Genomic DNA, 15,591 nt, shown 5'->3' on the forward strand with positions numbered 1-15,591 from the left:
TGAAGCATGTCTGAAGCTCTGATTGGCGATCTCATTCTAGTTCTTTTCCTCAGGGAAACTGCTCGAAGTCATTAGTTCCTGCCTCACAAGGACTCATGAAGGGTCTGTCTGTGGAGGGCAGTTAGGGTGGACTCTGACATGCAGCGACTGCTCCCACATCCCTGTTATTTCTCTTATTGGCACTCAGTCCTGGGAGGTTCGAAGACACATAATTGGGTAGACGTTGGCAAGGCGCAAAGCGGCATACAAGGGGTAGACTTGCTTACGGAAACGTCCTGATGGTTGGTGGCAGTGGGTGGCAGCACCCAGGTAGGACATTTTGAACACTTTGTGATAGAAGGGTGACACTGGCGGAACCAGGAGGTCGGTGGAGGCGGCTGATACGGGCTAGCTGATAAATTTAGGGCTTTAAATAAATTCTGTGCTCAGCAATTGTACTAGCTGGCAAGTTTTAAAGTAATAAGGCTGCCTGGGTATTTCTCATCCTTGGAGCAAAGGTGGGTAGAGAGAGAAGCCAGGTCCCTGATGGCGGCTTGTTGCCGGGACTCTGGGAGGAACCAAAGGGAACTGGGAGGGGTCTGAAGATGGGCAGGGTTGCAGCTCCTGGGAAAGGAGGTAGCGTGATTTTTAAAATTACATGCAACAGAAGGATGGAGAAGAAATTTAAGGCCAGTATCACATCAGGCTCTGATGGAAGACCCCGGTCATAGGCAGGGTTTGGTGAGGAGAGTGGTGGATAGGTAGGGGTGGGGTAGGTAAGGTATGGAGCGGAGTGGAGCGGAGGGTGTGCCTTTAGGTAAAAAATGGCGGTCATTGACTTGTGAGAAGGGGACTGAATGATTAGAATCATCTTCATCTATTGGTAGCTTTCTGGCTGTGTGAGGAAATCCAGGATAATGATCTTGGGGACAAACAGAATTCAAATAGGAGTTGCAGCGGAGTCTCTTACAGGCCTTTATCAATGCAGTCACATTCACTGTGCTACCCATTCGATGAGGCAAATAGTTCTCAGGAACGGCTCCTGATGTCCTTCAAGGCGGAGCTTGTGAGTGACTGTGTGAGAAAGAGTTTCATTTCGTCTAACGCCCAGTGTAGTGACATGCGGAATAAATGTATAATAAGTTACATGAAGTACTAGGAGGATGACTCTGCTGGTTAAATTTTTGATTCACAATCATGAGCGCCTGAGTTTGGGCCCCTAGTGGCATCCATACTCGGTGGCTTCATGGCATTAGGTGTGTGATCCCACTGCTGGGAGGATCAGAGACAGGCGGTCCCTGGAGCTTGTTGAATCAGCGAGCTCCAGTGTTGCCGTAGACCTTGGGCAGAACAAGAGAGGACATCCCATGTTGGCCTGCCCTCTGCCCTCTACATGCATGTGCACATATATGTACACAGGAAAACATACATGTGCCAGTCATTGTTGAAACCTTGGATTTCCTTTAGCCTGCCATTTTCCTGTTACTATTCTCCCAGAAATTTGTGTAGAAATGCCCCCAAGTCTGTCATCTCAAAATTAATTATCTGTACAGGTTCTCTTCCCACGTTTGTCTATCCACACACGTTTTATACAGTTACCAGATTACTGTGCATTCAGACCGCAGGTTTGTCACTGTGTTGACATATTATTCACATACACCCTGCCATCTCTCTGCTCCTGACAGGCCGTTAGGGGAGAGTGCCTGTGCATTGCATTCTAGTCTCAGGGCAAAAGACACCTGTTATCATGGTCTGCCTTTCACTGACACCAAGTTCCCTCCCTGGCTCATGCTTTGAGGTATTTACACCCAAACTCATCTTCATTTGGGTTTGGGGCTCATCATCCGATGGTTGACTATAACAGTGCACTTAGCCACTTCTTGGGAGCTGATCCCTTAGTTACCACTATGAATTGCGACACCCCTGAAGGTAGACTCTATTAAGAGTTTACTAATTGCTAGCATCAAAGAAAATGCCAGTATTTTCTCTCTCTCTCTCTCTCTCTCTCTCTCTCTCTCTCTCTCTCTCTCTCTGCCAAGGGTTTCTATAAAAATCGTACATTTCAACCAAAAGTTAGTATATCCTCCCAAAAGAAGTTTTCCTATGTTTTGAATATATGAAATACCATTTAATGTTGAGAGTCTTCTGTTTTCATATGAAGTTCCCTTTTGCTTGACTATTTTAGAGTCAACTCAAGAGTAAGGGTTACTTGGGTCGAATGTGTGTATCTCTAGTGTCTGAGTTTTGACGTATGTATAAACAGTACTTCTTGTCATTGAGGCCTTGAAAAGTTCTCTTGCTTGCAATGTCCCTTTCTGCTCTTTCTTGTCAGCCTTGCTTCCTTGTCCCACTCCAGATCACCATTGATTAAATTTGTCATCATTGATTGACTTTCGCTTCTGCTGCGACAGAGTGGTTGATCCATGCTGTGGACCTCTGACCTCTCCTCTTTGTAGAACCCTTTTGAGGTTTTTTTCCTTTTTCAAATCGTTGTGTATGGTGATTGACTGTTTTTGATTTATTTTGTGAGAAAAGATCTCACTTTGTAACCTGTGTTAGCCTCCAACCCAAGCTGAACCTTCTCATCTTAGAATGCCAAGCGCTAGCTAAGGTTGTAGGCGTGAGACACCAGTCCAGGGTGGTGGATAGTTTCCTGATTGTAGGATTCTCTCTTATGCTGCTGGACCTCAGCTTCCTTCCTGGCTTTGGCTACCAGAAGTAAAGGTCCCGTCAGTGGTCTTATGAGTTGGTAAGTAAAGGCGCTGTCGATGAATGGTCTTATGAGTTGGTTGGTAAAGGCGCTGTCGATGAATGGTCTTATGAGTTGGTTGGTAAAGGTCCTATCAGTGGTCTTTTGAATCTGTTAGTAAAGGTGGTGACAATGGTGTTATGAGTCTGTTAATACTAAAGGTCCTGTTAATGGTCTTATGAGTCTGTTAGTAGACATCATTTCATTTAGATTAACACTTCAGAGTTGGATTGAAGGGTCCTGCCCTGAGCATGCTTCCATTTCGAAAGAAACTGCTGAGCGATTTTGAGATATTTCTTCTATAGAATCACAGGCATTGGTTTTTAGTTTCTTCTTTAGAATCTCAGGGGTTGGTCTTTCTGGTTTTTTGAGACAGGGTTTCTCTGTGTAGCCCTGGCTGTCCTGGAACTCACTCAGTAGACCAGGCCGGCCTTGAACTTAGAAATCCATCTGCCTCTACCTCCCAAGTGCTGGGATTAAAGACATGCGCCACCACCGCCCAGCCGGGGTTGGTCTTTATTTCTTGGTGGCTGACAGTGAGGCATCTGGTGTCTGTCGACTGTGCCCAATCATTTAGCATGTCTCTGTAGTCTGTGTTCCGAGCGGTGCCAGCTGAGGTCTTAGCAAGTCTTTCTCTGGCTGGTTTTTCTTTCAGAGACTGCTCGTGATCCTGCTTGTGGTTTGGGGGCTCTGGTATTTACTTACAGAAATCAGAAAATATTTGGCTAGTGGCTCTTTCTTTTAGTATTTTAGGTTCTTGAAGTTAGCTAGTACTTAGAAGGGGTTCCCGTGTTTGTAACCCTTTCCTTCTGAAGAGCTTTGGGCTTTCGTAGGGATGGGGCACTGCCCTCACTGACTGGGCACTTGGACCTCAGTAAGCGCTATTCTGCACTTCAGTGTGGCAGAGCGTTGGAAATCCTATGGTGACCCTTCACCAGCGGTAACTGGATAGGACTCCACTTTCCAGCCACTGTGTTTGAGGGTCTCTGGAGGCCTGGCCTTAGTTTTTCTGGGACAAGGTTAGTTTGTTTTCCAGGAGGGTTCCTTTATGTCAGCTCTGTCTGCAAGGTTTGTCATGTTGTGCTGAATGTCTGTTAGGAACAGATTCAAGCGTGGGGGATTTGTTTTGGCTTATGAGTTTGGTCATAGTCATCTGTCTCGGTGTTTCTGCAGCTGCTGTGAACATCCTAGTGATGAAGTTGTGTGGTAGCGCAGAGCTGTGCACCGGATGCTAGGTAGGAAGCAGACAGGGAAGCAGGGTCCTGGGACGAGAGGCCTCCCCTGCATGACCTCTCCCTGTGACCTTGTTCCTTGAGCGAGGCCACATCCACAGCTTGCAGAATATCAGAAACGTACCACTCTCTGGAGACAACCCGTGAGCCTCTAAGGCACGTCATTAATGTTCTTTGCTGAGGCGGCGCTGCCCTGTGCATTGTGGGATGCTACACACCAGAGCTCCTTTTTCATGGAGTCAGTCCTGCACGCTCCCAGTTCTCTGTTCTCTGCAAGCATTGGCCTCATAACTGCTCTGCTCTGTTGCCGTTTATGGTGGAGCAGGAGGAGTGGGCTGGTGTGGTGGGGGTTGTTAACCTGGATGTTTATGAGCTCCAGAGCTGGAAGCTCTGTATGTGCAGTGCCGGGTGTGGTGGTGGGGCCTGTTGGTCATAGTCCTTACCTCCCTCGCTGGGCAGACAGAGTGACCGCATGTGTCAGAAGAGGGTCCATAGGTTTTGTCTTGGGTCACATCAGTGTTTCATAAAACATGCTAGTACCCCACCCCCGCCCAACCCCTGCCCGGGGTGGGGGTCGAGCAGGCTTCTCCAGCCTCCTCTGTTAGTTCAAGGCAAGGCCTTGCAAATCCGTATATTGAAGTCGTGTCCCAGGGAACGTTTGGAATACGCTGTTGTAGAAGAGGGCTACAGGCACAATAGTTGAGGGTCGTGTGGGGACAGATATGGCCTCCTTGAAAGGACAGACAATACAGCATGAAGAACTCTGCCTTTTTTTTTTTTAACCTGTGTGCATGCTGAAGTCACAGCAATTGATGTTAAAAAAAATCTCTGATAGTAAAGTTGCTTGACTGACTGAGTTGAATTTCTACCCTGTTCCAGTTCTTAAGGCATCTTTCTGGGTGTAACGTTTGTAGCGGGTGGCTATCTCCTTTCCAGTTTTCAAAGGCAACTGGCTTGTTTTTGGAGCATTTAAAGCACAAAACAAAGCCGTGATACAGTACACAACGCACCAGACGGATCTTTTCAAACCCAGCCCACCGTATCAGCCGCACTCACCTTATTCTGTAGCCACCACTGCCTGCCATTGTCTCTGGAATCCCTGTCATCTTGCAAAACCAAATCTCTGTAGGCTTAGATACCGAGGCCCGCTCACCATTCCACCCTGGGACCTAGCAACCACCATCCTGATTTCTGGCTCTGTGAGCTGGACCACACTCCAAGCCCCTGATTGAATGGACTCCTGGAACGGTTGGCCTTTTACAGCTGGTTTATGTCACTTTGAGTAATGACAAAGGTCGGGACTCTCCAGGACCAAGTCTGTGGAAAAATGGTTGTGTCGGCTGCTCCTTAGAGAAAAAGGGAAGAGTTTCAGCGATTCTCCCTGTCTGCTTGCAGCTCTGAGAAAGCGCCATCTCACCTGTGTTTGTGTCCTCGGTTCCTCCCCTGCACCCCCACCTCCCCAGAGACTCATTAGTAGCAGACAGTTATTTTCTCTGTCCCCGTCTCCTGGAGGTTGCAGGTGTTGATCTACATCTGCTTGACCAGCTCGTCTTTGAACCCGAAGGAGTGGGGAGATGTAGGGTTGGAAGAAGTAACCTGAAAATGACTGTTTCCTGTAGAGTCACCCTGTGCGGCGCCTTTGCCTCATGGCCGTGTTCTTTGTCATGGCAAAGGCTAGGCCCTGGTGCCTCCGAGAAGTTTGGTACGTGGCGCAGTGTGCATTTCTTAGACCGCATGGCCTTAAGTCCGTTGTTATTTTTTCTCTTGGCAGAAGGAATGCTACCTACAGATTTACTACTTACAGGTGTCTTCAAAGCTTCAAATGTGGCCTTGGGGGACAGAAATGAGTGAGAGAACTAATTTTTCAATATTAAAAAGGCTGCATTGTTGTTTATGGGTTATGATGGTGACCAGCCACCCGCTCAAGGGTGATACTTTGGTAAACACACAACCTTAGGGTGAAAAGTAAAATTCATTCATACACACACACATATACACGTGTATACACACACACACACACACACATATACAGAGACTCACACATGCCATGCGCATGTGTGCACTCACAAAACACATGCACACACATACACACACATGCACACACTGCATACATACATCACACACTCACATGTACACAAACAGAGTCACACACAGACATACACAAAGAGAGACACATACACACTCATGTGCACATACACAGAGACATAAACACACAGAGACAGAGAGACACACACACATACATGCACTCACATGTGTGTACACAGAGTCACAGAGCTACACAGAGACACAGACACACACACACACACACTCACATAACCGTGCATGTTTGGAGGTTAGAGTACAATTTCCAGACTCGAGTTGAGGTCCTACGGCTCATTCAGTTTGTCAGGCTTCGATACAGCCGCTTTTACCCACAAGCCACCTCTCAGGCCCGGTGTTTTCCTTTTGATTGAATTTCAGTAAAATCAAATGCCATTGTACGCCATGGTAAGTCTGGTGATATCATATTGCTTTCTCCAGTTGATCTTTTGGCCTGAAAGAGGGCACGTGATGAAAAAATACTGAAAAACCTTATGGTCCAAAATGATTGTGTGCATCGTTGTTAGACAGGAGTGAGTCGGCTTTGGGCTTACATGTAAATTTTCGTTTATTAAACATGCCGTTTTTCAGAAGATATAAGTTCTAAGCACATTTTGTAGTTTCATGTTTTAGGTTGTCTTCTTGTCCCCCCAGGAAGATCTGTTCTCACCAATGCTCTCTTTCTTGGGCTTCCCACACTGCTGTTCGCCAACGAGGCTTCACCTCCTTCCTGTGCGCCCTCCTTCCCTCTTGCCTCTCGTCCCTTCCCATGGTGTTCTCTGTGGTGCTGGTGAAGTGGGGCGGGTTTCCTGGAGCCCTGTGCCCATGCCTCTTGCTCGCCAGAGCACTTCTTCTTAGTTCATTCCCAAGTACCCCGGACACTAGGGGAGCCCTGAGATACTGCATCTCGCATCTTTTCTGACATCCCACGGTTGCTGAACCTGGTTGTCCTTGCCTCCACCTGGGCTCCCAAGGCTATGACCTCAGGGACCCACGGTGGCCTTGAGCAAACCTAATCTCTGTCCTTGAAAGCAGGGGTGGTGGTGGTGGTGGTGGTGGTGGTGGTGGTGGTGAGGGAATGTGGAGGCTCTTGATGAATCTGACTCCCTGGGATCTTTGTGTGTGCCAGACTCTCATCATGACCTCAGGACAAGGATCTCAGGGTCCTCCTCCAAACGGGGGTGGGGTTGGGTGTGGGTGTGGGGGGCAGGGCAAATGGGTTTCACATGGTAACACTGTGCTTGGATAGGCGCATGTCCATAGGGCCAGACAGACGGGGCTAGTCAGCCTGTGCATGTCTGATGCCTTAGCTGTGGCCTCTGATAGAAGTGGGGCGAACGGAGAGCCATCGGTGCCTCATGCAGGTTAATGTTGTGTCATCCTTCAGAGCTGGACAGATTTGCTAGCCATAGACAGTCAGATAAAGCAAAACAGAAAGGAAACCCTCGAGGTGTCAGACTATGAGATTATAGAGAGGTTGTGGGTTTTGCCCATGGCTTTTCATTTCCCTCAACCAGTTTCCATCCCCAGAATGAGAGGGCATAAGGCTGGCCTGGTGCAGCCCTTCTTCCCACACGAGGCTCATATTGCGGGAGGATATTGGGCGGTCCCTGCTGCCTCCCTCTGAAAAACAACACAGCCACTTTTAGATTGTGCAATCACGAAGAGGGCGTGGCAGCACTAAGCATCTCCAGCCAATGGCCCTGGAGAAATCCAGGTGGCACTCTGCGCTCTGCCTTAGTGAGCTAAGCGTGCCCTTCATGGCTGCCTGCCCCAGTAATGCCCTGCTTACAGGAAGCCGCCTTATCTGACAGACTGGGGGCGGGTCATGAACTCTGCACTCTGAGAGTCCCTTGGGGGTTTACATGCTGCTCTGCCTTGACCCAGTAGTCTCAAAAGAATAGGGAGTCATGGGGACCAGTGTGCTGAGTCAGAAGGACAGCTGCCAGCCTGGTGACAAGGGACCAGAGAGAACAGACCGTGAGGAATCGGAACTCACAGGCACGAGGCACTCTGGGAGGAGCCTCACACTGAGGGTCATCGACACTAGCAAGAGTGAGTTGGTGGGGACCTGCAGTGTGACCAGGAGGCGTTCACACCTGATTCGGCAGGACGGTTAGACAGGGGTCTTTAGAAGGTTTCTGTGAAAATAGCAGCTGAATACTTCATTAGTTATGTGTCTTCTGCTGCAACAGAGTGCCTGACTACAGCAACATGAGGACAAAGGGAAGGTTAGAGAGTGGAGTCTGTCCTGAAGGAACTGCCCGGTGATGAGGGTGACCTGAGGTGCGTGGAGCTGGTGTCAGGGAACAGGGAGAGATGAGTGCGGCGCTCAGTCAGGACTTTCCTTTTTAAGTATCTCTGGCTGCACCGTAGGACGGTGCCACTCACGTGGAAGATGGCCCATATCTGTTACCCCAGCCTAGCAAATCTGTCACAGCAAGCCCAGATGTTTCCCCACGGAATTCCAAATCCTGTCAAACAGGATGAGTCCTCACAGATTCCTTGAAGGGAAAGCACATCCCACCAGTCCACAAAAGTCACTTCCATGAGAATGAAGGACACTTGTCCTGTCCCCTCCCCCCCCCACCCCCGCCCCCATTGCCCTCCGTGTTACCTACGTTGAATGGCATTTGTGTATGTATGCTTAGTTCTTATGATTCCTGCTAGAAATAATCCAGATACAAAAAATAGTTTAACGAATGAATGGGGGGGGGAATACTGTTTGATTTTTAATTCTTTTTGATTTATTTTTATTTAGATTGTACCTACTTGTCTGTGTGGTACCTCATGCACAAGCCCCCAGAGGCCGGAAGAGAGCACCACGGCCTTCCGAACTGGAGGTGTAGATGGTTATGGGCCATTCCAGGAGCTGAATCTGGGTTCTCTGCAAGAGTAACTAGTGCTCCCAATCATGAGTGTGTGTGTGTGTGTGTGTGTGTGTGTGTGTGAGTGACCACTCATAAGTAGTCAGAGGACAGCAGAAGTCAGTTCTCTTTTCTGCCTTCTGTGTTCTGGTGATTGAACCCAGGTCCACACCCACCGAGTCACCTCCTGGGTGCACCAGCTGCAGTGCTGGGATCAAATCAAAGCTGTGTACGTGACTGGCTGCTGTAGTCTGGGCAGAGCCGTGGCCCCAGCCTTCGTTATGGTTTTTGTGGATGGCTTCTCACCTGTTCTCCAGGATTTTGACTGGCATTGCATCATAGTCTCCCATCGCATGCTCACGTTGCTCTTCAGATTGTAAATTACAGAAAGAAGAATATGGTTTTGGGGTTGGAAGGTTGGCTCAGCAGTTAAGAGCACTGACTGCTCTTCTGAAGGTCCTGAGTTCAAATCCCAGCTCACAACCTCTGTAATGAGATCAGATGCCCCTTTTGGGGTATCTGAAGAGAGCTACAGTATACTCACATATAGTAAATAAATCTTAAAAATTAAGAGAGCATGGTTTTGTAATACTAGATATTCGAAAGGCCAGAGCAGGGTGTTGTCACAAGTTCAAGGCCAGCCTGGGCAACAAAATACAATGCAAAATGAAGGTTTAGGAATGCAAGTCAACATAGAGACGAGGAGGTTGCCGAGCCTGTGTATGGCTCTCCGTCTGAACCCTAGCATCCCCGTCTCTAGCATAGTGCTTGCTCCTTTTGATGGTGTCCATTTCTCTCCTAAAATCATCTATCATCTATTCGCCGTGATTTTGTTTTTCTTTAGCTCCACAAACATAATCACAGAAGTTGTTTTTATCTTCCTTTGCTAATTCCACAAGCTGGATATCTATGCATCTTTCTATTGGCACTCACCCTCGGTGACTGTGGTCGCTGCTTTTTTATTTTTATTTTTCTCCTCTGCCTGTTGTAATGATCTTCACCATGTTGAGTTGGGGGTGCTATACTGTAGGGAGTCTGGATTACAGGGTGCTGGTTTCTGTTTCTGAGGTTGGTCCTACCAGTATGGTTTTGTCTGTCTGTGTATCTCGGCTGCAAGGCAGCTATTTCCATTCTGAACTCAGTCCAAGCGCCTGGCCGACTCTGTGGACAGATCTTTATCACTAATGCATGGCCTTCCTGGCATCGTTACTGAATGGCCAGAGCAGTTAGGAAGAACCTTAGCTCTGTCTGGGCGAACCCTGGCGTTTCGTAGCCATTCTGACCTCAGACTCCCACTCTGGCACTCAGCTCTGCCCCAGGACAGTGAAGGCCTTGGCAAAGGGCACTTGGTAAATCCCCACAGAAAATGCCAGGTCTAGCCTCTGAGGCTGTGACCCTCAAGCCCCAGGTGCTCCTCCATTCAGAGCGGGCATCTTTTTTTTTTGTTGGTCGGGGAAATGCACTCTGCGTGGGCAGAAAGCCAGGAGAGTCTCGGCCAGTCCGAGTTTCCTTCCCTCGGGGCTCCCAGTCCTGCAGAGCCTGCGGTCAGAGCCTGGGGACAGCTGCTTCCTGTCCCGTCCAAGCCGATGGTTGCGTACCAGCGGGCAAGGCCAGCAGACTGGCACCAATTAACTACTCTTTGGTGACCGAGGCCAGAATCTGCCAGTTGTGTCTGTAACTGTCTTAAAGACATGTCACTGTTTTGTTTTGTTTTTCTGATCTCACTCTAGTGAGATGGGTTTTTAAAAATGAAGCAAACCATACTAATTTTTGTACTGATTGTATAGTTCTGGTAGCTTCTGATCCAGCTGGTGTGTGAGGCCCCACAGCCTGGCTTTCCTTCCCTGTGGTACAGATGTGCTCAGACAGGTAGTCCCGCATGCGAGGCTCTGTGTCTCTCAGGGATGGCCACTGGGGTCTCATCACTGTGTGCCCTCTGACCGTGGTGCTAAGGAGACATGTTGTGTGCTGTTGTTCTGACTTTTGTTTTTTCTTTATTTTTTATGATCAATTTAGGATTAGAATATGGTATGCCTTTTTTTTTTTTTTTGTGCTTCATTTCATTCTTTATTCATTCATTTAGGCTTTTTTTTCAAGGTCTGTCTTTATAGCACAGTCCGACCTCTAACTCAACCCCCACTTTACCTGTGGAGTATTGGGGTTACAGGCATGGGGGACCGTGCCTGGTTGTCATTTTACTTTAACTACTAGAAATAGGCATCAAGGCTGGCTGTGATGCCACATGCCTTTAATCCCAGTATTTGGGAGGCAGAGGCAGGTGGGTCTTTGTGAGTTCAAGGCCAGCCTGACCTACATAGTGAGTTCTAGGACAGCCAAGGCTACATAGACCCAAAATAACAAAAAACTAAATAAAATCAAATATCCATTCTTAAAATATACAGTATATTTTCTGCATACAGGTTTGACAGATAGCTTCAGTGGCCAAAGTCACTGAGTTCTGTTTTTTTTCTGTGGTACCTGTGTACTCACTTGATAATATATAGGCTGCTGTTGTTTTTCTTTCTCTATTATTATATAGGCACATGTGTGTGTGTGTGTTTTTGTGTGTTGTGTTTTCCTTTCAGAAGTGGGAAGAAAGGGGTTTGAGGGAGTGTTTTAGCCTCAAGGTGAGAGAGAACATTAAACAGAAAATGGTACAATTTGAACCAAAATTTTATTAGATTTTATTTAGATTTAATTAGATTTTAATTAGATTTATTTTTATTAGAATTTTTCTTGAATATAGTTTTCTTATATAATATATTCTAATTATAATTTTTCCTCCCTCCATAGTCCTTCCCCTCCTCCCCTCACATCCATATGCACCCTCTGTCTCTCATTAGAAAACAAAGAGGATTCTAAGGAATAATAATAATAATAATAATAATATAAAACAAAACAAACTCTGGAATAGGATAGAACAAAGAGAAGGCAAAAAACCAAGAAAGGCACAGGAAACAGATAAAGACACAGGGACCACTGGTTCACATAATAAGGAATCCCTTAGAAGCAACACTAGAAGCCATCACACACACACACACACACACACACACACACACACACACACGATGTAGAGGGTTAAGAAGAGAAAAAGAAAAGAGTAAACAAAACAAAACAAATTCCCAGCAGGACATTATGAGACAAGGACCCTCCAGAGATGTGGGGTTAGGTTGTGTTCCTGCTGGCCACGTGGCTTGCCCCTAAGAGTAGTTTGTTTTCCCTGTGAGGCTCCCTTGAAGAAAACTAAATTTTCATGTGCAAGTGGTTATGAATTGATTTCTCCGGACTAGGGGGTGTGGGGTGTGGGGTGGGGTGGGGTTGGTGGGAGGTGTGGAGTGGGGGACGGGGACGTGTGTTCGCTTCTCCTCTCAGCTTTATTTAGACCCTGTCTCATGCAGACCTGTACAGGACCACGCCTCCCATAAGTTTTAAGTATAGCATCTTTATCACTTTTTTTAAGAACTTCGGATGTGCATACTGCGTACCTTTACCATATCCCCGCCCACCCGGCTCTAGCTCCTCCCACATCCATTCCTGCCCTCTCCTGACTTCATGCCCTGGGTTTTGTTTTCTGGTGGCCTCTGGTGCCATCCACTAGAGTATGTCTTTTCTCTGTCTTGCCTCACTGGTCTGTCCCTTGTTCTGCAGCCTAGGCTGGCCCTGAACTTTCTGTGATCCTCCTTCCTCTGCCTTCCCACTGTTGGGATTACAGGGAGGCCCTGCTTTGCTGGGACATCTGTGGGTGGTGACTCGTGTTGCGTGGAGTTGCCTGTGTTTTAGCGTTGTTTGTGTCTGATTCTCCTTTGCCTTTATGTAACTGTTCGGCTGCTTCTTGTTGCCTCGGTGCCTACCGCAGTCTCTTCGTTTTCTCCATCTGGGAATGTGGCGCATTCCGGCTGAAAGGCTAAAACGAGGACTGGAGAGATGGCTCAGTGGTTTAGAGCACAGACTGCTCTTCCAGAGGTCCTGAGTTCAAGTCCCAGCAACCACATGGTGGTTCATAACCATCTTTAGTGGGGGATCCAATGCCGCCTTTTGGTACATTTGAAGATAGCTACAGTGTACTCATATAGAATAAATAAACCTTTAAAAACAACAACAACAACAAAACAAAAACGAAATCCAAGACAAACCATCTTCACTGTTCCAGGTTCCCTTGCAGACTGTAGCTACTTCTGTCTCCCTCAGAGATCAGCTTTGGGTCTTCTCTACTTGGCCGCCCCACCTTTCTGTCCTCTGTATGTCCCACGAGCTGCTCATTGCCCCATGGCCCCCTTCCTCTGTCCCCTGAAACTGTTCCTTATCCTGTGTTCTCCTGCCCGCCATGCTGGGGAAGGGACCTTCCCCAGTGTCTGTCCACTGCTCTGTTGCCTGTGACCTCATCTGAATCACAGGTGCTTCTGCACAGGCCTCTGCAGACACAAAACCGTGTCTCACCAATTGTGGGTCCTCCTGGGCCTCCCGGGCCTGTCCCTGGCACACACTGCTGCTGCTCTTTCACTGTGACTCTCGGAGACAAGCGAGGACCCATTTCCATATACAGAAGACGGAAGCCATGACATGTGCACTTAAGTGATAATCTGGCCGAGGATTAATAGTGTATTCAGGGTTTATAGTTCAAATCCTGCATTTTCCTCTCCTTTCACCATCTTCCTTCTGAACATTTGCTTCGGTAGGCTATGGAGTGTCAGCTGACATACACAGGGCATGTGGTCACTCATCAATAAAAATGAGTTGATTTTCTCCTGCTTCCCTCACCTCCATCACTGTCTTCGGAGATACTGCCGTCGGTGCCAGACATTAGGACTGGCAGCGTGGCTTTTACACCACTGAAGGCGCCATGGAAACACGTTTATTTCCTACACTTGGTAGAGTGTCCGACAGGATACAGTTCTCCACTCTGCTCATTTTTTCCAGGCACTCCGGCTAAGTAACTCGGCCATGGGGAAGACAACCACGGGTCAGATCGTCAACCTGCTGTCCAACGATGTGAACAAATTTGACCAAGTACGTTCCGTCTCTGGCGGGTTTTCCCCCTCTTTAATTTGACGGGGATTTGGTGTAGACTCGGATTTTTCTGAAGCTGTGACGTGGGCACTTGAAAGCCACATCTCAGTTCTGTGTGCGGCATAGGAGTGGTAAGATGCGCCTATCCTGTAGAGTCCAGTTTCGCTTTTCTGATGTTGCCTGCAACACGCCTCTACAGTAAGCGGGCAGAGAGCAATATTCCTCCCTGACTTGGTTAATGCAGTGAGAGTCTGGAGGGGCCGCCTCCTCGTAATCTTTAGCACATGACAGCAGGGCAGCCAGCTGACTGTCTGCCCCCTTTTCTAAAGGACTCGAGTCTTGGAGGGCAGGAGTGCTGTGCAGCTCCCCTCCGTGTGGTACCTGTACACAGGAACAGCTTGGTAAGGCAGGCCGCACGGATTTACCGCTCTCCTGCCCACACCCCTTTTTATTCCTTATGGATTGATCATTCTAGCTCCAGGTCAGATAAGCCCAGCAGCCCTTCCCTGTTCAGATGTTCATTCATCACACATGAACCTCACCCCTACTTAGATTTGGGATAAACAAGATACTTTATCCCGGAGAGGTTGTTCTTTCTGTCCTGGAGAGGTTGTTCTTTCTGTTCAGAGTTTCACCACGTTAGCAGCGGCTGTGGAGTGTGGTAGGCTCCAAGGCACAGACTTTTCTAGGGAGACCCAGGGGAGATGTGGTTCACATACAGGGCGCTCTGGGGAGTCTGCTCCCACACACGAGGACCGTCTCTGGGATGGTGCAGGTCGTCCATCCTATAATAGGGCCCACGGCCTACTGTTCATGGCACAGGCATAGCATCTGCAGTGAGACCCGCAGTTCTGTCTCAGCAGAGGCAAACCGGCTGAGACCCGATTCTGTTTGCATTCTTCCCGTTTGGAGTGTGATGTTGCTGGCACGAGTCCCTACCGGTCTTGTTTGATTTACAGTCCTAAGCATGTGTGGGCTTTGTATCTGCAGGTGACAATCTTCTTGCACTTTCTGTGGGCAGGGCCACTGCAGGCCATCGCGGTAACCATCCTTCTCTGGATGGAGATAGGAATCTCCTGTCTGGCGGGCCTGGCCGTCCTGGTTATTCTTCTGCCTCTGCAAAGCTGCATCGGGAAACTGTTCTCGTCGCTGAGGTAAGGGGGATGCCGGGCTGAAAACACATCCCGTATGGTAACACCAGCCCCCTTTCCATCCATCCGCCCACCCGTCCACCCGTCCATCCATCCATCCATCCATCCATCCATCCATCGTATATCTATGGGGGCGGTGCACATATGCCACAGTGGGCTGAGAGGTCAGAGGACAGTTGGCAGGAGCCATCTCAGGGTCCCAATCCATATGTTTTATAGATTCACCCACACCGCATTTATGGAGCTGCTCACATATGCATATGTATTCTTTGATTTTACTCCATTGAAGTACAAGCTCTCGGGGTACGGGATCAACCTTAACAGAACCTTGTGGAATTCTCACCATCCTAGCAGGGTGTGTGTTAGAAACATGGCTGCTAACGGAAGCCTAACTTGATCGTGAAGGGACCATGGCCTGAAGCGAGGCTCCACAGAGGCCTCTGGCAGAGATGTCGCACGCGTGATGGCGTCAGGCCCTTTCTGTCTGAGTCTGTGCTCTGCATGGTTTCCTCTCTGTTGAATGTCCT

The 15,591-nt window shown here is 48.3% G+C and overlaps 1 protein-coding gene across 1 annotated transcript in view; it reads left to right on the forward strand.

Annotated features, from left to right (window-relative positions):
- The window catches only part of Abcc4 (ATP binding cassette subfamily C member 4), a 216,248-nt gene that overhangs the window by 58,032 nt on the left and 142,625 nt on the right, over positions 1-15,591 (forward strand). The window contains exons 5-6 of the mRNA XM_052190656.1: positions 13,824-13,913; positions 14,904-15,067. Coding sequence (XP_052046616.1) covers positions 13,824-13,913; positions 14,904-15,067 — 254 coding nt within the window. The remainder of the gene's footprint in view (positions 1-13,823; positions 13,914-14,903; positions 15,068-15,591) is intronic.

The sequence above is a fragment of the Apodemus sylvaticus genome, chromosome 8, assembly GCF_947179515.1.
Source record: "Apodemus sylvaticus chromosome 8, mApoSyl1.1, whole genome shotgun sequence".
NCBI classification, from domain to species: Eukaryota; Metazoa; Chordata; class Mammalia; order Rodentia; family Muridae; genus Apodemus; species Apodemus sylvaticus.